A 22,972-nucleotide genomic window follows, 5' to 3' on the forward strand; every position below is an offset into this window, starting at 1 on the left:
TCTGTGCCAACGGCGGAAGAGCTTTTGTTAGTTTATTCTCTTTGACTTGAGAGTGCATTTTTGCTCCAATTCTGACTGTGTCCTATTCTAAGACTTGGAACCTCGTTGGGCAGAGCTGCCCAGGAGGAGCAGGACCCACATGCAGCCTCCCTGTGCCCTGTCTGCCTGCGTCGGCCTGGTGCCCTCTCAAGAGAGCTGTTAGCAGTGCAATTTCACATCCTTATCTTACCTCATCCTTCAGAGGTCATGAATGTTTTTGTTTAAAAAACTTTGTTGATGGCTAAAGCAGGGCAGAGTGAGAGGAAGAGGAAGCACAATATCTAATTTCAGAGGGGAGAAGTCACAAGGCAGACTTCCTGCCCATGTATGTTCTTTGTAAGTCAACAGAAAGTGAGGAAAAGTGGCATTTTTAATGTTTACGCTTTCTATTTCAGTTTGCTGGCTTTTACTTTAATTCCTCAGATTTTTTTTATATACAGTTTTCTCTTTCTGCTATTAACATCTGAAATATTATAAGGAGATTAGAATAAAGATCTTTAGTCCTGTTCTTGAAAGTCTGAAAAAATTTGTAGGTCAAAGCAACTTCTTCATATCTTTTGAGATCTAAGTTTCGTAAAAGAAGAGCGAGTGGGCCAGGTACGGTGGCTCACGCCTGTAATCCCAGCACTTTGGGAGGCCAAGGCGGGCGGATCATGAGGTCAGGAGTTCGAGACCAGCCTGGCCAATATGGTGAAACCCCGTCTCTACTAAAAATATAAAAATTAGCTGGGCATGGTGCCGCGTGCCTGTAGTCCTGGCTACTCAGGAGGCTGAGGCAAAAGAATTGCTTGAACCCAAGAGGCAGGGGTTGCAGTGAGCCGAGATTGCGCCACTGCACTCCAGCCTGGGCAACAGAGTGAGACTCCATCTCAAAAAAAGAAAAAAAGAAAAGGAAAAGAAATTGAGACCAGCCTGACCAACATGGTGAAACCCCGTCTCTACTAAAAATACAAAAATTAGCCGGGCGTGGTGGCACACGCCTATAGTCCTAGCTAGTCAGGAGGCTGAGGCAAAAGAATCGCTTGAACCAGAGAGGTGGAGGTTGCAGTGAGCCGAGATCACGCCACTGCACTCCAGCCTGGGCAACAGAGGGAGACTCCACCTCAAATAAAAAAGAGCGAGCCATATACTACTTTTTTATATTTTTTATTTGGTATTTCTGGTGATGACGTGGTGATAAGAGGTCTATCACTAAAAGCTTCCTGAGAGGTAGAATTTTTTTTTTTTTTTTGAGACGGAGTTTTGCTCTTATCGTCCAGGCTGGAGTGCAATGGTGCGATCTCAGCTCACTGCAACCTCTGCCTCCTGGGTTCAAGTGATTCTCCTGCCTCAGCCTCCCAAGTAGCTGAGATTACAGGTGTCTGCCACCATGCCCAGCTAATTTTGTATTTTTAGTAGAGACGGGGTTTCTCCGTGTTGGCCAGGTTGGTCTCGAACTCCCGACCTCATGTGATCTGCCCTCCTTGGCCTCCCAAAGTGCTGGGATTACAGGCATCCCAAAGTGCTAGGATTACAGGCATGAGCCACCACGCCCGGCCCAAAAATTTTTTTTTTATAACTTCTTCCTTTTAAGTGTCATTAAAATATCTCAGAAAAACCAGAAACATTATTTGGTATCTGCCAAATACTTTCAGATAATGTACAGTCTTTAAAAGAGTGACAAGGCCGGCTGTGGTGGCTCACACCTGTAATCCAGCACTTTGGGAGACTGAGGCAGACGAATCACGAGGTCAGGAGTTCGAGACCTACTTGGCCAAAATGGCAAAAGCCCGTCTCTACTAAAAATACAAAAAATTAGCCGGGTGTGGTGGCAGGTGCCTGTAATCCCAGCTACTTGGGAGGCTGAGGCAGGAGAATCTCTTGAACCCGGGAGGTGGAGGTTGTGGTGAGCCGAGATCGCACCACTGCATTCCAGCCTGAGTGACAGATCAAGACCTCATCTCAAAAAAAAAAAGTATGACCTAAGAATATCTGATATAATAATAGCTAACATTTATTAAGCCCTTACTCTGTTCCATGTAGTATTTTCATTTTACATTTATACACATGCTTAAACCTTGAAACTCCCTTTGAAGTGTATGTCTTAACAAAATATTTAAATATTTTCCTTTTACTGATGAGCAAACTTTTTACAAACTTTTTTTTTTTTGGTGAGACAAGGTCTTGCTCTGTCACCCAGGCTGGAGGGCAGTGGCGCGGTCTTGGTTCGCTGCAGCCTCAACCTCCCAGACTCAAGTGATCCTCCCGCCTCTGCTCCCTGAGTAGCTGGAACTACAGGAACGTGCCACCAGGCCTAGCTAATTTTTTAATTTTTTTTTTGTAGAAACAGGGTTTCACCATGTTGCCCAGGCTGGTTTTGAACTCCTGAGCTCAAGCGATGTACCCACCTCAGCTTCCCAAGGTCTAGGGTTACAAGATTGAGCCCCACTACACCCGGCCCTTTCTTTAATTTTTCACAGTCGACTATGTGAATAAAAATTGCCTCCTGCAGAAGCTGGATTTTAAAATAAAAAATAAATAAATAAATAAATTACTGGCCAGGTGTGGTGGCTCACACCTGTAATCCCAGCACTTTAGAAGGCCAGGGTGGGCTGATCACCTGAATGAGGTGATCTCATTCAAAAATAGCCGGGCATGGTGGCACACACCTGTAAATTCCAACTACTCGGGAGGCTGAGGCAGGAGAATCGCTTGAACCCAGAGGCAGAGGTTACAGTGAGCCAAGATCGCGCCATTGCACTCCAGCCTGGGCAATAGGAGCAAAACTCTGTCTCAAAAAAAAAAAAAGCATTAATGATTCTAAACTCTGATATGTAATTAAGAATAGATTTAAGGATAAATTTGGTTGGGCACGGTAACTCACACCTGTAATCCCAGCACTTTGGGAGGCCGAGGCGGGTGAATCACCTGAGGTCAGGAGTTTGAGACCAGCTTGACCAATATGGTGAAAGCCCATCTCTGCTGAAAATACCAAAATTGGCCAGGCATGGTGGCATGCACCTGTAGTCCCAGCTACTCGGAAGGCTGAGGCAGGAGAATTGCTTGAACCCAGTGAAGTGAGATCACGCCACTGCACTCCAGCCTGGGCACAGAGTGAGACTCCGTCTCAAAAAAAAAAAAGAATAGATTTGTATGACGAAATGAAAATATTTGTTAAAATAAAAGTAGTAGCACATCTTGAATTACTTTTTGAACCTGAGTATTTCATAACATATAATGCTTAATAAGAATTATAGGAAAATATCGGTGTCAATGAGCCATAACTTTTTTCAAATTTTAGTAAAATACTATAGATACATAACATAAAATTTACCATTTTAGCCACTTTTAAGTGTATATTTCTGTGGCATTAAGCACATTCACATTGTTGTGCAACCATCACCACTACTCATCTCCAGAACTTTTTGCATCTTCCCAAACTGAAACTCCGTCCCCATTAAACACGAACTGCCCATTCCTTCTTCCTTAGCCCCTGGCAACCACCATTCTACTTTCTGTCTCTATGTTTTGCCTATTCTAGGTACCTCATACAAGTAGAATCATACAATATTTGTGGGATTATTTGTGGAATATAACTTTTTTTTTTTTTTTGAGATGGAATTTTGCTCTTGATGTCCAAGCTAGAGTGCAATGGCATGGTCTTGGCTCACTGCTACCTCTGCCTCCCAGGTTCAAGTGATTCTCCTGCCTCAGCCTCCTAAGTAGCTGGGATTACAGGCGCCTGCCACCACACCTGTTTTTCTTTTTGTTTTTCTTTTTTTTGTGACAAAGTCTCACTCTTGTTCCCTAGGCTGGAGTGCAGTGGTTTGATCTCAGCTCACTGCAACCTCCGCTTCCCAGGTTCAAGCGATTCTCCTGCCTCAGTGTCCCAAGTAGCTGGGATTACAGGCACCTGCCACCACACCCGGCTAAGTTTTGTATTTTTAGTAGAGATGGTGTTTCACCATATTGGCCAGGCTGGTCTCGAACTCCTGACCTCAGGTGATCCGCCCGCCTCGGCCTCCCAAAGTGCTGAAATTACAGGCATGAGCCACCACGCCTGGCCTATAATTTCCTTAAGAGACTATTTTCCTTCTTTTTCTAATAATTCCTTTAGCTTAGCTTTCTATAGTTACCAAACTATTTGAGATTTCCATTAGGGCCTTTATTTAAAAATAATATAATATTATTGTAATAGAGATAATGTCATAAAGAAAAACCAAATTGATTTAAGCTTCTAAATACTTCTAAATATCCTAGTACCATTTCAATAAATGATTTTCCAAAATCCTCATATTTTGTTTTATAAGCTCTTTATTATGCCATTTAAAATTTTTCTCTTTGCTCTCCCTTGAGAATAAATAGAATTCATTTTAGTTCTTACTATAAGTCAGAAACATTACCACATTTCAATTAAAGAATAGTTAGATTTCAGTGATCCAAAGATTCCTTAGCCCTTATTTCTGCTAATTAGAAAGTAAAGTTGCTAATGAAACTTTTGGAGGTATCCTAGGTAGAGCACACCTCATGCCCTCAAAAAAGGAGAGTTTGGCTGAGCGTGGTGGCTTGTGCTTGTAATCCCAGCACTTTGGGAGGCCGAGGTGGGTGGATCACGAGGTCAGGAGTTTGAGACCAACCTGGCCAAGATGGTGAAACCCTCTCTACTAAACATACAAAAAATTAGCCGGGTGTGGTGGTGTGCGTCTGTAATCCCAGCTACTTGGGAAGCTAAGGCAGGAGAATCTCTTGAACCCGGCAGGCGGAGCTTGCAGTGAGCCGAGATCACGCCATCATACTCCAGCCTGGGCCACAGGGCGAGACTCTGTCTCAAAAAAAAAAAGGACAGTTTATTACTTTCTTTCAAGTGAGGGTACTTGAAATTATTTCTTTTTCTAAAGGTTTAATCTTCTAAGAATTAGGAAACTTCTGAGAGTATCTAAACATGTAACAGTGAATTCGTTTTCTGAAGCTCATACCCCACCTCATTTATTTGTTGTGTTCCTTTATATACTGAGCTTTCTTTCACAAAAGATTTTTCTTTAACAAAGGGTATGCTAAGAATAGAAAGCTGACAATTGCTCCCATTATGCAAATGTGAGGAAAATTCCTCCTCTGCTGGGTGCTGTGGCTCACACCTGTAATCCCAGCACTTTGGGAGGCGGAGGCGGACGGATCACAAGGTCAGGAGTTTGAGACCAGCCTGACCAACATGGTGAAACCTCGTCTCTACTAAAATACAAAAATTACCCAGCGTTGGCTGGGCGCGGTGGCTCACGCCTGTAATCCTAGCACTGTGGGAGACCAAGGTGGTTGGATCACCTGAGGTCAGAAGTTCAAGACCAGCCTGAACAACATGGTGAAACCCCATCTCTACTAAAAATACAAAAAATTAGCCAGGCGTGGTGGCGGGCAACTGTAATCCCAGCTACTTGGGGGGCTGAGGCAGGAGAATCGCTTGGACCGGGGAGGCGGAGGTTGCAGTGAGCTGAGATCGCACCACTGCACTCCAGCCTGGGCCTGTGACAGAGTGAGACTCCGTCTCAAAAAAAAAAAAAAATTACCCAGCGTGGTGGCGCGTGCCTATAATCCCAGCTACTCGGGGCTGAGGCAGGAGAATCGCTTGAACCTGGGAGGCGGAGGTTGCAGTGAGCCGAGATTGCGTCACTACACTCCAGCCTGGTGACAGAGCGAGACAGAAAAAAGAAAAATTCCTCCTCTGGGTCCTCACAAAGAGCACATTAAGATGCGATGCGCAATGTCTTTAACAGTATTTCTGACATAAACACAATAAGCCTCTTGGGACTGAGGCTTGTCATTTTCTTAATATAAACTGAGGGTATTACTCAAAGCCAGTTCATTAAATACAATTTGATGAAGGTCCAAGAAATGCACTCTGAGGATGCACAGGACCTTGTGGAGGTTCAGCTTAACCCAAGGGTAGAATTTAGATATTGAGAAGTATAAAAGAATTGTCTTCTTATGATTCAGCTTTTGATTAAAACAGGACACTAGATAGTTTGAGATTAGATTGTCTAACAGCACGCGGAGTGTCCTTAGGGAAGATCCGTACAGTTAATGTGACAGTGTGACAGTCGAGGTAAGTTGATAGGTTCTTAAAATCATAGAAAGCACCTAACAAGGGCTCCTACCTAATGTGACAGCCCCACCACCATAGCAAGAAAGTCTACGCTAGTCTTCATTTTAAGAAATCACTATTATATGTTCACTGATGCCCCCCTTCCCTCTCAAATATAGCACAAAATTATATATACTCATCTGGAGATAAGATACTTATCTATTAAGATACTTTATTTAAAAAATTAAATAAATAATAAAAATTAACAAACTTCTATAAGGGCCATTCAGTTGCAAATTTGAACTTTAGAACTCAAGTTTTCTAATTCCTCGTCCAGTGTTATTTCCACTTTTTAGGTCTTTTTATTGAAGTATGATACACCTACAGAAAAGTGGTAAATGTAAAGTAGATTTAGAGATTCAAGAAAAAAATTAAAAAGTGGTAAATGTCCAGCTCCATGAATTGTTACAAAGTCTCCATCAAGAAAGAGAACACTCCAAGTCTAATTCATAGAATTATGAAGTACAGTGGTGACTGCCAGGGGTTGGGAGGCGGGGGCAGGAGGAATGGGGAGTTAGTTTTCTTTGGGAAGATAAAAAAGTTATGGAGCTGGATAGGGGTGATACAACAGTGTGGATGGACTTAATGCCACTGACCTGTACACTGAAAAATGGTTGAAATGGTCAGTTTTTTTTATATTTTGCCACAATAAAATAGAACATTCCCACACCGACAAAAGCTGCCCTTCTGCTTCCAGCCACTACCCACTCCTACCTGCCCCCAGGATTGACCATTATCCTGACTCAGTTGAAAATTATTTGCACGAAAAGATGCTTAGCAATCCTACATTCTGACCCTTTAGTTTTACTATTCAGAGAAAAAAGCACAAGATTGTTTGCCTAAGATCATAGTTTGTGTCCCAGGTCAAAATGGATTGAATGGGAAATTAACTGTTTCTTGAACCTGTGGTAGATAACATGTCCATTTTATTTAGTGATAGCAACTAACAGATGTATAATTTATGCAGTTCTTGAACATGTCCTGCTGGGAGGCAGTGAGACGCTGGTATGTGAGTGTGGGCAGAGCAACAGGTAACTAGTGCGCAAGGCCGGGAGCTCCAGTCCTCTCAGCCAGGTCGCCGAACCCTGTGCCTGGAGCACTTTGCCAGGCTGACGTTTTACACTAAGAAAAGCTTACCGGGCAGGTTTTGTGGCCCACACCTGTAATCTCAGCACTTTAGGAGGCCAAGGCGGGCAGATCGCTTGAGCTGAGGAGTTTGAGATCAATCTGGGCAACATCGTGAAACCCCGTCTCTACAAAAAATACAACAATTAGCCAGGTGTGGTGGTGGGTGCCTGTAGTCCCAGCTACCCAAGAGGCTGAGGTGGGAGGATGGCTTGAGTCCAGGAGGTGGAGGTTGCAGTAAACTGAGATTGCGCCATTCCACTTCAGCCTGGATGACAGAGCCAGACCCTGTCTCAAAGAAAAAAAAGAAAAGAGAAAAGCTTAATGGCTTGTGTTTATTCACTTTTGTGTGTGTTTCTTCTTTTTTTTTTTGAGACCAAGTCTCCAACTCTCCAACTGTCACCCAGGCTGGAGTGCAGTGGTGCGATCTTGGCTTACTGCAGCCTCCACCTCCCGGGTCCCAGTGATTCTCCTGCCTCAGTGTCCCGCGTAGCTGGGATTACAGGCACATGCCACCACACCCAGCTAATTTTTGTTTTAGTAGAGATGGGGTTTCACCATGTTGGCTAGGCTGGTCTCGAACTCCTGACCTCAGGTGATTCGCCCTCCTCGGCCTCCGAAAGTGCTGGGATTACAGGCGTGAGCTACCACACCTGGCCATGTTTCTTCTTAAAATAGTTATTTAATAATATAATATTTGCTACACAGGAAAGAACATATGCAATGTATATGTAAGTTGTGAATCAGAATAATAAACAAATACTCATAAACTTACCATCTAACTGTCATACGTTTTAAATAATTAAAAACTGTTTTGACTGGGTGCGATGGCTTATGTCTGTAATCCCAGAATTTTGGGAGGCTGGGGCAGGAGAATTGCTTGAGGCCAGGAGTTTGAGACAAGCCTAGGCAACATAGCAAGACCCTGTCTCTATAAAAAAACAGACACAGTAGCTCACACCTGTAATCCCAGCACTTTGGGAGGCCGAGGCGGGCAGATCACCTGAGGCCAGGAGTTTGAGACCAGCCTGGCCAAACCCCATCTCTACTAAAAATATAAAAAATTAGCCAGGCGTGGTGGCATGTGCCTGTAGTCCCAGCTACTCAGGAGGCTGAGGCAGGAGAATCGCTTGAACCTAGGAGACAGAGATTGCAGTGAGCCGAGATCGTACCACTGCACTCCAGAGCGAGACTGTCTCAAAAAAAAAAAAAAAAAAAAAAAAAATTAGCCAGGCATGGTGGCATGTAGTCCCAGCTCCTCGGGAGGCTGAGGTAGAAGGATCTCTTGTGCCCAGGAGGTCAAGTCTGTTGTGGTTGTTCCACTCACTCCTACCTGGGCGACGGAGCAAGACCCTGGGGGGAGGAAAAAGCTTGTTTTGTTTGCCTCTGCAGTTTGTCACTAAAAATATTATTAAACATGATGTATGCATGCAAGGTACTGGGTTAAGTGTTAAAATTCTGGGTTGGTTTTTTTTCTCTACATCCAGTCTCACGAGAAATTCTAAGACTTCGAAGTTACCTACTTGTCATTGCTAATGTCTCTTGAAATGCGCTGAAGGGGAATTGGCACCAAAATCAAGACTAAGTGTTAGATAAATGATTAAGAAAGAATATACTGAGCTTAGAGGGCTTTGTGCTTTTATTATAGAGCAGATACTGCTCCTTCTCTCCTGGCCAGGTTCAGTATTATTTCTTCCATCCTAGCCAGCCTCACACCAACACTAAGCATTGCTTAAGTATTTGCCATATTTAAGCTGGAAAGGAAATGTGTTTCTTCACCTTTGGAAAGATCGAGGTGCTGGTTTTCATTCTTGTTGATGGTGTTTAGTATTTGCTGCAGCTGTACACAAATTCCTCAAACTTCATGAGCATAAATTGTTTGCCTTTAGCTTTCTCAAGTTTGGAATCTGCTTCTTAGCCTCATTTCTCAACATTGAAATTTGTCTAAACCTTAACAGCACTGGTCTGGAAGTCAGTTATACTCATTTAGTCAAACAGCCATTATTTAGAACCTATGATGTAGATGAATATGGTCTTTATCTTTATTTTGAGACTCAGTCTCACTCTGTCGCCCAGGCTGGAGTTCAGTGGCATGATCTCTGCTCACTACAACCTCCACCTCCAGGGCTTAAGCAATTCTCGTGCCTCAGCCTCCCAAGTAGCTGAGACTACAGGTGCGTACCATAACGCCCGGCTAATTTTTGTATTTGTAGTAGAGACAGGGTTTCACCATGTTCCCCAGGTTGGTCTCGAACTCCTGACCTCAGATGATCTGCCCACCTTGGCCTCCCAAAGTGCTGGGATTACAAGCATAAGCCACCACACCCGGCACGGTCTTTAAAGCTCCAATGAAAAATCGTTTTTCTCTCTTACTTAGAATGGTACCAAACCACCACTGGATGCAGATGTAAATTTGGAAGCAATTGCTGGTGACCTTCGCTGTGATTGCTATACGTAAGTGTTTAAATCTTAAGTCAATTCACTCTCTGGGGTTCAATTTCCTCATCTATAAAATAAGGGGTGATGATGCTCACCTCAGCAGATTGTTGGGAGGATTAAATGAGGTATCCCATGAAGCATATAAAATGTCTGGCATCTCCCTTCTTGAGAAGAGACTGCACATTTGGAGGCCCTGAAGGAATTCCTGGGAACAGGGGAGTCCTTTCGTATGTTGACTCTTGGTACTTAACCTACCCTAACCAGCACTGCTGTCCTTTACAAATTGTACTGGTGCGTCAGCATTTAAAAGAGACTAATCTACAAGTGCCACATTTTGCAGCCCTCAGGATGCATTTTCACCGCACGCCTTTTCACCTCCACGTATCCTGTAGTAACATCAGGAAATCTGACATTTCTGCCTTCATCTTTCCATGTTTATGGTTGTTACAGTTATTAGTTTTTCTTCATATTTTGAAGTAAACTTGTTTGTTAACTTTCCCAATTTGGGGACACAGAGGGAGGAAATGAAACTCAAGTTTAGCTAACAGAGACAATGCCCCCTCCAGCTTTTTGTTTGTTTGTTTCTTTTTTTTCTTTTTTTTTTTTTTCCATACAGGGTTTCCCTCTTTCACCCAGGCTGGAGTACAGTGGCATGATCATGGCTCACTGTAGCCTTGACTTCCTGGGCTCAAGCAGTCCTCTGACCTCAGCCTCCTGGATAGCTGGGACTACAGGTGCATGCCACCATCCCCAGCTAATTTTTTTAAAAAAATTTTGTAGTTTTGGGGTCTCGCCATATTGCCCAGGCTTGTCATGAACTCCTGAGCTTAAGCAGTCCCTCATGCCTCAGCCTCCCAAAGTGCTGGGATTACAGTGAGCCACCATGCCCAGCCCTTTTTTTTCCCTGTTATGTCCTTCCAATGTAGCAGTGATTCTCAATGAAGAGAAACTGATCAGAGTCTCAGGCAGGGGTGGTGAGGGGCAGATGTAAATGCCCCTGCCTCCCCTTAAATAGGATGTACCTCACCCCCTAATTAGGAATCAAATCCATACCAGTCTTTATGTAAATGATGTGGCCAGGCACAGTGGCTCACACCTGTAATCCCAGCACTTTGGGAGGCTGAGGTGGGCAGATCACTTGAGGTCAGAAATTTGAGACCAGCCTGGCCAACATGGTGAAACCTTGTCTCTACTAAAGCTACAAAAATTAGCCGGGCATGGTAGTGCACACCTGTAATCCCAGCTACTAGGGAGGCCGAGACAGGAAAATTGCTTGAACCCAGCGGGTGGAGGTTGCAGTGAGCTGAGATCATGTCACTGCACTCCAGCCTGGGCAACAGAGTGAGACTCCATCTCAAAAAAATAAAAATAAATAAAATTAAAAATAAAGAAATGACCTTATGCTTAGGGGACTACTACTTGAGTAGTTTACTGCTTTAAGGGCGGGAGCAGTGGCTCACATCTGTAATCCTAGCCCTTTGGGAGGCCAAGGCAGGCAGATTGTTTGAGGCCAGGAGTTCAAGACCAGCCTGGGCAACATAGTAAGACCCCGTCTCTACAAAAACATATAATAATAATACAGCTTTAAGTGCTCAAATCTGAAAAGATTTTCGGTGAGTAACAGAGGTGGTTTTGGTGGCGGAACTTGCCCTGGGCTAAATATTTTGGATATACCAGGTAGGCTGTCAGTCTGTGAAGGGGTTAGGGCTAAAGTTGAATGGTGTACATTTTGGATTTTCAGGCCACTATAATCACAGTTTGAGAGACACTGCACCACTACAGTCTGTAGCTATCTGTTTGTATTAGTTAATGGTGTTTCCACCAATGTTAGATTTCATAGTATGGGAAGGAATGAATACCCCAGCAGGTATGTGATTATTAAATAATGTTATAACCCTAACATTTAGCCAACAAAACCCCAGATTCAGTTAAAAATTTAAGCTCTGTGGGTCTTTACTTTTATATAGTATGTGTCTGAGGCAGGAGAATCACTTAAACCCGGGACGCAGAGGTTGCAGTGAGCCAAGATCGCGCCACTGCACTCCAGCCTAGGTGACAGATAGAGCAAGACTCCATCTCAAAAAAAAAAAAAAAATTATATAGTATGGGGATTATCAGCATTATATAATAAGTTTAATGTCCAGAGATGAGGTTTTTTTAAAAAAAAATTATTTTTCATTTTCATCTTTTCTTTCCAAGACTTGTGAATCATAAAAGTAAGGTTTTTATCCCCAAATTCAAACTCTTTCTCAAATAATCTCTAAGAATCCTGTTACAACTGTAATGTAGTGAAACGCCAGTCAACGTGAGTGTCTTTCATTGAACTCAGAACTGTGCTGACTCAGCATATGATTACATGAAATAATTAAATAAGTCAAGGCCTGTTTGTATTTGTCGTATTTTAAGTAACTTATGATGTGTTCGTTCAGTTTTAACTTGAATCAGGTGCATTAAAGACTTTCCAGGGTTTGTATTTTTCCCTTCTGAACTTGGAGCCATAAGTGACTTTTTGGGGGGTTTTCTTGAGACAGGGTCTCACTCTGTCACCCAGGCTCACTATAGCCTTTGCCTCCCAGGCTCAAGCAATTCTGCCATCTCCACCTCCCAAAGTGCTGGAATTACAGGCATGACCCACTGCGCCCAGCCCATAAATGACTTTTTAATAAGCTTACTTTAGACATTATGTAATACATGAATATGCTAGTCAGCACTTTAGCCCTTTATGCATTGTATTGTTTCCTCCATAATTTCCTTTCTTCTTGAGTTTAGTTTTTTGTTTTTGTTTTTGTTTTTTAATTGGGACAGAGTCTCACTCTGTCGCCCAGGCTGGAGTGCAGTGGTGCGATCTTGGCTCACTGCAACCTGCACCTCCCGGGCTCAAGTGATCCTCCCACCTAAGCCTTCCCAGTGCCTGGGACTACAGGCGCATGCCACCATGCCCAGCTAATTTTTTTGTAGTTTTGTAGATGCGGCATTTCTCCATATTGCTGAGACTAGTCTCAAACTCCTGTTCAAGTGATCCACCCACCTCGGCCTCCCAAAGTGCTGGGATTATAGGCGTGAGCCACTGCACCTGGCCTAGAAATATCTTACATAAAAGCTAAGAGCTCTTTTCTATTGATTGATAATCAATTTATTTCTCATCTTTATTGGTCACTTTCTCTCCTGATTATTTAATATATGACTTATATGAAAATTGTTTTCCTGGTTTTTTTCTGGGATTTTGCAGTATCTAAGTAAATAACTATGATTTTATTGTAGGGGCGCAGATCTCTCTGCTTTGGTACGAGAAGCTTCTATCTGTGCCCTGAGACAGGAAATGGCAAGACAGAAGAGTGGAAATGAAAAAGGTACAATTCTCTCCAGAATCTCTCAATTCTAATTATGATACTTAAAACCACTGTTGCCCTGGAAAATGACCATTTTCTAGTGTCTATTATCTATGATATTAAAGCTAACGTTTTTCTAATGAGACTGTTAGAAGCTGTTCTGAAATATTAGGTAACCTCTGTTGCTGACAATTATAATAATAGCAAAGTTATTTAGTACCTCTCTAATAAAGAGTACTGTCCCTATAGGCAAATGGATCCGTTCACTGTCTTCATCATGAGTCTGGGCTGCTTATCAATTCTGGAAAAACTTATTCTTTTGCTAAGGTGATATCTACTTGCCTGTTAAAATGCAGCCTAAATTGAAGAGCTTAGAAAATACACAAGAGAAGTGAAATTTGGAATAACTTTCCATATGTTGAGACTTTCCTTTCAAAATATAAAATCTGTGTATTGTGTTATGTGATGCTTTGGGGCCATCTCAACAGCTTTGCACCATCCTTCACATTTGACAGTGTCTTTAATGTTACTATTTGAGTGCATATGGGGGAAAAAAATTGTCTGCTGGGTATGGTGACTCACATCTGTAATCCCAGCACTTTGGGAAGCTGCGGCAGGAGGATTGCTTGAGCCCAGGAGTTTGAGAGCAGCCTGCGCAACAAACCAAGACGCCATCTCTATAAAAATTTTAAAAATTAGACTGGCATGGTGATGCATGCCTATAGTCCTAACTACTTGGGAGGGTGAGGCCCAGGAGTTCGAGGCTGCAATGAGCTATGATTGCACCACTGCACTCCAGCCTGAGTGACAGAGCAAAACCCTGTCTCTATTTTTATTTTTTTATTTTTATTTTTATTTTTTTTTTTGAGACTGAGTCTCGCTCTCGCCCAGGCTAGAGTGCAGTGGCACAATCTCAGCTCACTGCAAGCTCTGCCTCTCGGGTTCACGCCATTCTCCTGCCTCAGCCTCCCAAGTAGCTGGGACTACAAGCGCCTGCCACCATGCCCGGCTAATCTTTTTTTTTTTTGTATTTTTAGTAGAGACGGGGTTTCACCATGTTAGCCAGGATGGTCTCAATCTCCTGACTTTGTGATCCGCCCGCTTTGGCCTCCCAAAGTGCTGGGATTACAGGTGTGAGCCACTGCGCCTGGCCTCCCTGTCTCTGTTTTTATTTATTTATTTATTTATTTTCGAGACTGAGTCTTGCTCTGTCGCCCAGGCTGGAGTGCAGTGCCACGATCTCGGCTCACTGCAACCTCCACCTCCTGGTTCAAGCAATTCTGCCTCAGCCTCCCGAGTAGCTGGGATTGCAGGCATGTGCCACCACACATTTTTTTTGTATTTTTAGTAGAGATGGGGTTTCACCATATTGGTCAGGCTGGTCTCAAACTCCTGATCTCGTGATCCACCCGCCTCGGCCTCCCAAAGTGCTGGGATTACAAGCTTGAGCCACCACACCCGATCAAAACTCCCTTCTAAACCAGGGCTGAGATATTTTATATATAAAATATTCTATGATATTATGGCTCCATAAGATCTCATTGTGTGTTGCGTACTCTTAAATATTAATACTATGGAATCCTACTTTCTATTCCCAGTTAAATTTATTTGAATTATCTGAATAATTCTGGTTCTTCTTCATAAACATCACCATTAAGTTAAACAATGCAAAGAGGCCTACAAAAAGTTACCAACTTATGAGTGGCAGGTGTCTTTGGGTGGTTTCGGATTAAAATTTGATGAGCAGAATATATCTGGCTAGAATACTACTCTGAAAAAGAATAGCGCCCATCTCATCACTGATCTCTTTAGTGGACCCCTTGAAAGTTTCAAAGTCTTTCAAAGGAAATTAAGTTCTAAGTCAGTTACCATATGATACTGAGATGTGTATATTTGTGCATTTGATCCATAGGTGAACTCAAGATTAGTCATAAGCATTTTGAAGAAGCTTTCAAGAAAGTAAGATCATCTATATCAAAAAAGGTAAGCAATGCTGTTAAATGTATAGAGAAAGGAAACTAGAATTTTAGACCAGTAGATATGACCTCATGAATTAAACTCTTTTTTTTTTTTTTTTTAATTTATGAAGTATTTATTGATCATTCTTGGGTGTTTCTCAGAGAGGGAGATATGGCAGGGTCATAGGATAATAGTGGAGAGAAGGTCAGGAGATAAACACATGAACAAAGGTCTCTGGTTTTCCTAGGCAGAGGTCCCTGCGGCCTTCTGCAGTGTTTGTGTCCCTGGGTACTTGAGATTAGGGAGTGGTGATGACTCTTAAAGAGCATGCTGCCTTCAAGCATCTGTTTAACAAGGCACATCTTGCACCGCCCTTAATCCATTTAACGCTGAGTTGACACAGCACATGTTTCAGAGAGCACGGGGCTGGGGGCAAGGCCATAGATCAACAGCATCCCAAGGTAGAAGAACTTCTCCTAGTCAGAACAAAATGGAGTCTCCTATGCCCACCTCTTTCTACACAGACACAGCAACAATCTGATCTCTCCTTCCTTTCCCCACACTTCCCCCCCTTCTCTTCAACAAAACCGCCATCGTCCTCATGGCCCACTCCCGATGGTCGCTGTCTCTTCGGAGCTGTTGGGTACATCTCCCAGACGGGGCGGCAGGGCAGAGGCGCTCCTCACCTCCCAGACAGGGCGGCCGGGCAGAGGCGCGCCTCACCTCCCAGACAGGGCGGCCGGGCAGAGGCGCTCCTCACTTCCCAGACCGGGCGGCCGGGCAGAAGCGCTCCTCACTTCCCAGACGGGGCGGCCGGGCAGAGACGCTCCTCACTTCCTCCCAGACAGGGTGGCGGCCAGGCAGAGGCGCTCCTCAACTCCCAGACAGGGCGGCCGGGCAGAGGCGCTCCTCACTTCCCAGACTGGGCAGCCGGGCAGAGGCGCTCCTCACCTCCTAGACGGGGTGGCCAGGCAGAGGTGCTCCTCACTTCCCAGACGGTGTGGCGGCTGGGCAGAGGCGCTCCTCACTTCCCAGATGGGGCAGCCAGGCAGAGGCGCTCCTCACTTCCTACCAGACGGGGTGGCGGCCGGGCAGAGGCGCTCCTCACCTCCCAGACGGGGCGGCCGGGCAGAGGCGCTCCTCCCTTCCCAGACGGAGTGGCCAGGCAGAGGCACTCCTCACTTCCCATACAGGGTGGCGGCTGGGCAGAGGCGCTCCTCACTTCCCAGACAGGGTGGCGGGCGGGCAGAGGCGCTCCTCACTTCCCAGATGGGGCAGCCGGGCAGAGGCGCTCCTCACTTCCTCCCAGACGGGGTGGCGGCCAGGCAGAGGCACTCCTCACCTCCCAGACGGGGCGGCCGGGCAGAAGTGCTCCTCATCTCCCAGACGGGGAAGCCGGGCAGAGGTGCTCCTCACTTCCTCCCAGATGGGGTGACAGCTGGGCAGAGGCACTCCTCACCTCCCAGACGGGGCGGCCGGGCAGAGGTGCTCCTCACTTCCTCCCAGATGGGGTGACAGCCGGGCAGAGGCACTCCTCACCTCCCAGACGGGGCGGCCGGGCAGAGGCACTCCTCACCTCCCAGACGGAGTGGCCAGGCAGAGGCGCTCCTCACTTCCCATATGGGGTGGCGGCCGGGCAGAGGCGCTCCTCACTTCCCAGATGGGGCAGCCGGGCAGAGGCGCTCCTCACTTCCTCCCAGACGGGGTGGCGGCCAGGCAGAGGCACTCCTCACCTCCCAGACGGGGCGGCCAGGCAGAGGTGCTCCTCATCTCCCAGACGGGGCAGCCGGGCATAGGTGCTCCTCACTTCCTCCCAGACGGGGTGGCAGCCGGGCAGAGGCACTCCTCACCTCCCAGACGGGGCGGCCGGGCAGAGGCGCTCCTCACTTCCCATACGGGGTGGCGGCCGGGCAGAGGCGCTCCTCACTTCCTCCCAGACAGGGTGGCGGCCAGGCAGAGGCGCTCCTCACTTCCCATATGGGGTGGCGGCCGGGCAGAGGCGCTCCTCACTTCCCATATGGGGTGGCGGCCGGGCAGAGGCACTCCTCACTTCCCAGACGGGGCAGCCGGGCATAGGCGCTCCTCACTTCCTCCCAGACGGGGTGGCGGCCAGGCAGAGGCGCTCCTCACCTCCCAGACAGGGCGGCCGGGCAGAGGTGCTCCTCATCTCCCAGACAGGGCAGCCGGGCAGAGGTGCTCCTCACTTCCTCCCAGACGGGGTGGCAGCCGGGCAGAGGCGCTCCTCACATCCCAGACGATGGGCAGCCGGGCAGAGGCGCTCCTCACTTCCCAGATAGGGTGGCCGGGCAGAGGGGCTCCTCACATCCCAGACGATGGGCGGCCAGGCAGAGATGCTCCTCACCTCCTAGACGGGGTGGCGGCGGGGCAGAGGCTGTAATCTCAGCACTTTAAGAGGCCAAGGCAGGAGGCTGGTAGGTGGAGGTTGCAGCGAGCCGAGATCACACCACTGCACTCCAGCCTGAGCACCATTGAGCATTGAGTTAGCGAGACTCCGTCTGCAATCCCAGCACCTCGGGAGGCCGAGGCAGGCAGATCACTCGAGGCCAGGAGCTGGAGACCAGCCCGGTCAACACGGCGAAACCCCGTCTCCACCAAAAATACAAAAACCATTCAGGCGTGGCGGCACGCGCCTGCAATCCCAGGCACTCGGCAGGCCGAGGCAGGAGAGTCACAGGAGCCCGAGGCAGGGAGGTTGCAGCGAGCCGAGATCACGGCAGTACAGTCCAGCTTCGGCAACAGAGGGAGACCGAAAAAAGGAGAGGGAGACCGAAGAAAGGGGAGAGGGGGAGGGGGAGGGGAAGGGGGAGCGGGAATTAAACTCTTTTACAGATTGTTTTGTATACTACTTCTACTTCCTAAAAAGAAATTATATGGTTCATTTTGATCTGAAAACCAGCAAAATAATTGCATTTGTGAGAATGTTCTTGAGAGATTTTAATTTTATGTGTTTCTTAGGGACTGGAACACAGTTTTCCTAGCTAGATTCTCTAACAACTTTATTCAGAAAGAGAATGACCTCCTCTGCCTCCACAATCTCAGATTTTTTTTTTCTTTTTTCTTTTTTTGAGACAGAGTCTCGCTCTGTCACCCAGTCTGGAGTGTACTGGCATGATCTCAGCTCACTGCAACCTCCGCCTCCCGGGTTCAAGCGATTCTTCTGCCTCAGCCTCCTGAGTAGCTGGGACTACAGGCGCACACCACCGCGCCTGGCCAATTTTTTGTATTTTTAGTAGAGACGGGGTTTCACCGTATTGGCAAGGCTGGTCTCAAACTCTTGACCTCGTGATCCACCCACCTTGGCCTCCCAAAGTGCTGGGATTACAGGCGTGAGCCACTGCACCCAGCCCACAATCTCAGAATTTTTAATCATCTAATTCAAGTATTATTTGACCTACTCTACCCTTTTTGACAAATGGCTTTGTATTTCTTGGAGCTAGACTGTACCCAAACTAAGCCATAGGGACTTACCCATACATTTCAGGGAAATAAAAACATCTTCACCATAGGTGGGAGAAGGGTTAAAAAAAAAAATCACTCCGGAGCTGGGCACAGTGACTTATGCCTGATATCTCAGCTACTCAGGAGGCGGAGGTGGGAGAATGGCTTGAGCCCAGGAGTTCAAGATCAGTCTGGGCAACATGGTGAGACCCTGTCTCTACAAAAAAATTAAAACTTAGCCAGGCATGGTGTCATGCACCTGTAGTCCCAGCTACTTAGGAGACCGAGGCAGAAGGATTACTTGAGCCCAGGAGGTTGAGGCTACATTGATCCATGATCACACCATTGTACTTCAGCCTCGGTTACAGAATGAAACCTTATCTCAAAAGCAAACAAATAAACACAGAAGAAAAAACACACTTCAAGTATTTCTTTGGGATAAATACGCAGGAGTGGAATTGCCACCCAACATTTAAAATGTTAATTTGCCAGATGCAGTGGCTCACGCCTATAATCCCAGCACTCTGGGAGGCTGAGGTGGGCAGATCACGAAGTCAGGAGTTCACGACCAGCCTGGCCAATATAGTGAAATCCCATCTCTACTAAAAATACAAAAATTAGCTGGGTGTGGTGGCGCATGCCTGTAGTCCCAGCTACTCAGGAGGCTGAGGCAGAAGAATCGCTTGAACCCGGGAGGCGGAGGTTGCAGTGAGCCAAGATGCACCACTGCACTCCAGCCTGGGTGACAGATCAAGACTCCGTCTCAAAAAAAAAAAAAATTTTTTTTTTTTAATTTGACCACAGTGAGATTCTACTACACACCTAACACAATGACTAAAATTTAAAAGATTGGCAACACTAAATCGTGGCAAGGATGTGAAACAGCTGGAACTCTTTTTTTTTTTTGAGACAGAGTTTTGCTCTTGTTGCCCAGGCTGGAATGCAACGGCACAATCGCAGCTCACCACAACCTCCGCCTTCTGGGTTCAAGCTATTCTCCTGCCTCAGCCTCCCGAGTAGCTGGGATTACGGGCACCACGCCTGGCTAATTTTTTGTATTTTTAGTAGAGACAGGGTTTCTCCATGTTGGTCAGGCTGGTCTCCAAGTCCCAACCTCAGGTGATTCGCCTGCCTCAGCCTCCCAAAGTGCCGGGTTACAGGCCTGAGCCACTACGCCTGGCCTGGAACTCTTATACATTGTTGCTGAAAATGTAGATACAAGCACACTGGAAAACATTCTGGCAATTTCTTTTTTTTTTTTTTTTTTTTTTGAGATGGAGTCTCCCTCTGTCGCCCAGGCTGGGGTGCAGTGGCACGATCTCGGCTCACTGCAAGCTCCGCCTCCCAGGTTCACGCCATTCTCCTGCCTCAGCCTCCCGAGTAGCTGGGACTACAGGCACCTGCCACCACGCCCAGCTAATAATTTTGTATTTTTAGTAGAGACGGGGTTTCACCATGTTAGCCAGGAGGGTCTCGATCCCCTGACCTCATGATCTGCCCATCTCAGCCTCCCAAAGTGCTGGGATTACAGGTGTGAGCCACCGCGCCCGGCCGTTCTGGCAATTTCTTATGAACGTTAATATAGTGTAAGAAGCTTCTACTTTCCCGGCCTGGCATGGTGGCTCACGCCTGTAATCCCAGCACTTTGGGAGGCCAAGGCGAGTGGATCACGAGGTCAGGAGTTTGAGACCATCCTGGCCAACATGGTGAAACCCCATCTCTACTAAAATACAAAAAATTTGCCGGGCGTAGTGGTACACACCTGTAGTCCCAGCTACTCAGGAGGCCGAGGCAGGGGAATCCCTTGAACCTGGGAGGTAGAGATTGCAGTGAGCCGAGATTGCGCCACTGCATTCCAGCCTGGGCGACAGAGTTGAGACTCCGTCTCAAAAAAAAAAAAAAAAAAAGAAGCTTCTGCTTTTGCCTCCTTTCCATCTGGATTCAGTGTAGTTTAGAATTGTGCTTTCTTTACTAATTAGATAGACATAAGACTCTTGACCTGATATTTTAGGAAAACTTGAGTCAACAGTTGTGAAAGTCACGGAGTCCCCTGTGGAAAGCAGCATGTATAGGATTTAGATTAGGATTTAGAGATGCAGGGAAGTGAAATATCACCTCTCTTTAACAGCAAGTTAGTCAGCAAGAGCTACTATGACAAAATACCACAGACTGGGTAGCTTAAAAAGTGGAAAATTTATTTTCTCACAGTTCTGGAGAGTGTTGGGTAGGGTTGGTTCTTCTGGAGGCTTTGTCCTCACTGATGGCTGTCTTCTCCCAGCACCTACACGTGCTCTTCCCTCTGCGCACATGCTCTTCCCTCCTGTGCCGTAATCCCCTCTTTTTGTAAGGACAGCAGTCATATTGGATAAGAGTCCACCTTTATGACTTCATTTTAATCCAGTCTCCTCTATGAAGACCCTCTTCTCCAGTTACAATCACATTCTGAGGTCCTGCGCGTGAGGACTGCAGCATGTGAATTTTGGGGGGCACCATTCAGCCCAAAACAAGCAGTGACGGGCTCTGTATTCTGTGCTCTCCCTCCTTTCAGGATCAAATCATGTATGAACGTTTGCAGGAGTCCCTCAGCCGGTGACATCTCCAGCAGCCGGCTTAGAGGAGCTAGCCCATCAAGCCGGCAGAGAATCCCCCACACGCTCTGAAGGACCCGCTTTCAGCTGGACACAGGTGCGGCCTCATGTAAATATTTTATTTTCAAATGAATGAGGCCAAGCTGAAGCTGAAGATTCTTCCCATCTGGCCAGCCTTGTGTGAAAATGCCTTCTTCCTCTTTAAGAAAAAGGAAAATTTTTAAACTGCTGAAATAAAATGACTGTTACATTTTTCAAATAAAACTTTTACTTTGAACTATTTTGACTATACAGAAAAGTTACAGAGAACTCCTCCCCCACCTTCCACAACCATCTAGGAATAAGTGCCAGCCTGATGCCCTATCACTCCCAAATACTGTCATGTTTATTTCCTACACTTGAAGATATTCTCCTACATAACCCGCCATCAAAGTCAGGGAATTAATACACTGATACATCACTGCCATCTAATCCTCCTCCATTCAAGTTCCTCTAGTTGTCCTGATAATGTCCTTTAAAACAGGTCCCTAACCCCCAGGTTGGAGACAGGTACCTATCTGTCTCCTGTTAGGAACCAGGACGCACAGTGGGAGGTTAGTGGTGGGCGAGCGAGCCTTACTGCCTTAGCTCCACCTCCTGTTAGATCAGTGGCAGCATTAGACTTTCATAGAAATGTGAACCCTATTGTGAACTGTGCACCTGAGGGACCTAGGTTGTACGCTCCTTATGAGAATCTTATGCCTGATGATCTGAGGTGGAACAGTTTCTTCCTGAAACCACCTCCCCTGACCCTGTCTGTGGAAAAATTATATTCCACGAAACCAGTGCTTGAGCCAAAAAGGTTGGGGACCACTGCTTTAAAAGAAGGCCACTGCCGTTAGTGGCTACATTCTTTAATCTCTTTTAAGTGTGGAACAGTTCTTCAGGTTTGACTTTTGACACTTGTGAAGGTTTCAGGCCAGTTACTTTGTAAAGTGCCTTCGATGAGGATGTGTCTGATGTTTTCCTTGTGATTAGACTCAAGTTATGCATCTTTGGCAGATTACAAAGTGACACTGTGCACTTGTCATGTGGCATGCAATTTCAGTTTGTCCTGTTACTCATGATGTTCACTGTGATCACTTAAGGTAGTTCTTCCAGGTTTCTCACACTACAAAGTTACTCTTTACTCTTTTTTTTCACTTTGTAATGTATGTATATTTTATGGGAAGTTACTTTGAAACTCTATAAAGTCCATTCCTCATCAAACTCAAGTATTACTATTTTTTAATATATTGTCCATTATCATTATGATATTCAAACTGTCCCAGATTTGACTCTCCTTTGGCCTCTGTATATGTTTGATGAGTCCCTAGGCAATACTTTGTGAAGGACTTGATTTTTGTTGTGTTTAATCTCAACTCATCATTTACAGTGTTGCTCACAATATATCCTGAAGTTATATATAGATGGGTCTGGTTACCTACTTTTCTTTCTTCTTAAATTTTTACTTCACCTCATTCTACAAAAATTTTTAGGCTCCTTTTAAGAATGTGGGCCAGTCACAGTGGCACATGCCTGTAATCCTAGCGTTTTTGGGAGGCCTAAGTGGGAGGATCACTTGAGTTCAGGAGTTCGAGACCAGCCTGGGCAACACAGTGAGACCCCCACTGCTACAAAAAAAAAAAGTGTTACAAGGCCAGGCACAGTGGTTTCCTGTAATCCCAGCACTAGGCCAAGGCGGGCAGATCGCCTGAGGTCGGGAGTTCTTGACCAACCTGGCCAACATGGTGAAACCCTGTCTCTACTAAAAATATGAAAATTAGCCAGGCGTGGTGGCAGGCACCTGTAATCCCAGCCACTCGGGAAGCTGAGGCAGGAGAGTCGCATGAACCCGGAGGCGGAGGTTGCAGTGAGCCAAGATCACACCACTACACTCC

General features: G+C 46.0%; 1 protein-coding gene across 3 annotated transcripts in view; it reads left to right on the forward strand.

Annotated features, from left to right (window-relative positions):
- Positions 1–21,317, forward strand: part of NVL (nuclear VCP like) — a 107,321-nt gene extending 86,004 nt beyond the window's left edge. For all 3 annotated transcript variants that reach the window (XM_024231690.3, XM_054519792.2, XM_054519790.2), the window contains 4 exons: positions 9,657–9,733; positions 12,980–13,068; positions 14,960–15,030; positions 21,014–21,317. In XM_024231690.3, coding sequence (XP_024087458.2) covers positions 9,657–9,733; positions 12,980–13,068; positions 14,960–15,030; positions 21,014–21,058 — 282 coding nt within the window. In that variant the 3' untranslated portion in view covers positions 21,059–21,317. The remainder of the gene's footprint in view (positions 1–9,656; positions 9,734–12,979; positions 13,069–14,959; positions 15,031–21,013) is intronic.
- The last annotated feature ends 1,655 nt before the right edge of the window (positions 21,318–22,972 follow it).

The sequence above is a fragment of the Pongo abelii genome, chromosome 1 (genome assembly GCF_028885655.2).
Source record: "Pongo abelii isolate AG06213 chromosome 1, NHGRI_mPonAbe1-v2.0_pri, whole genome shotgun sequence".
NCBI classification, from domain to species: Eukaryota; Metazoa; Chordata; class Mammalia; order Primates; family Hominidae; genus Pongo; species Pongo abelii.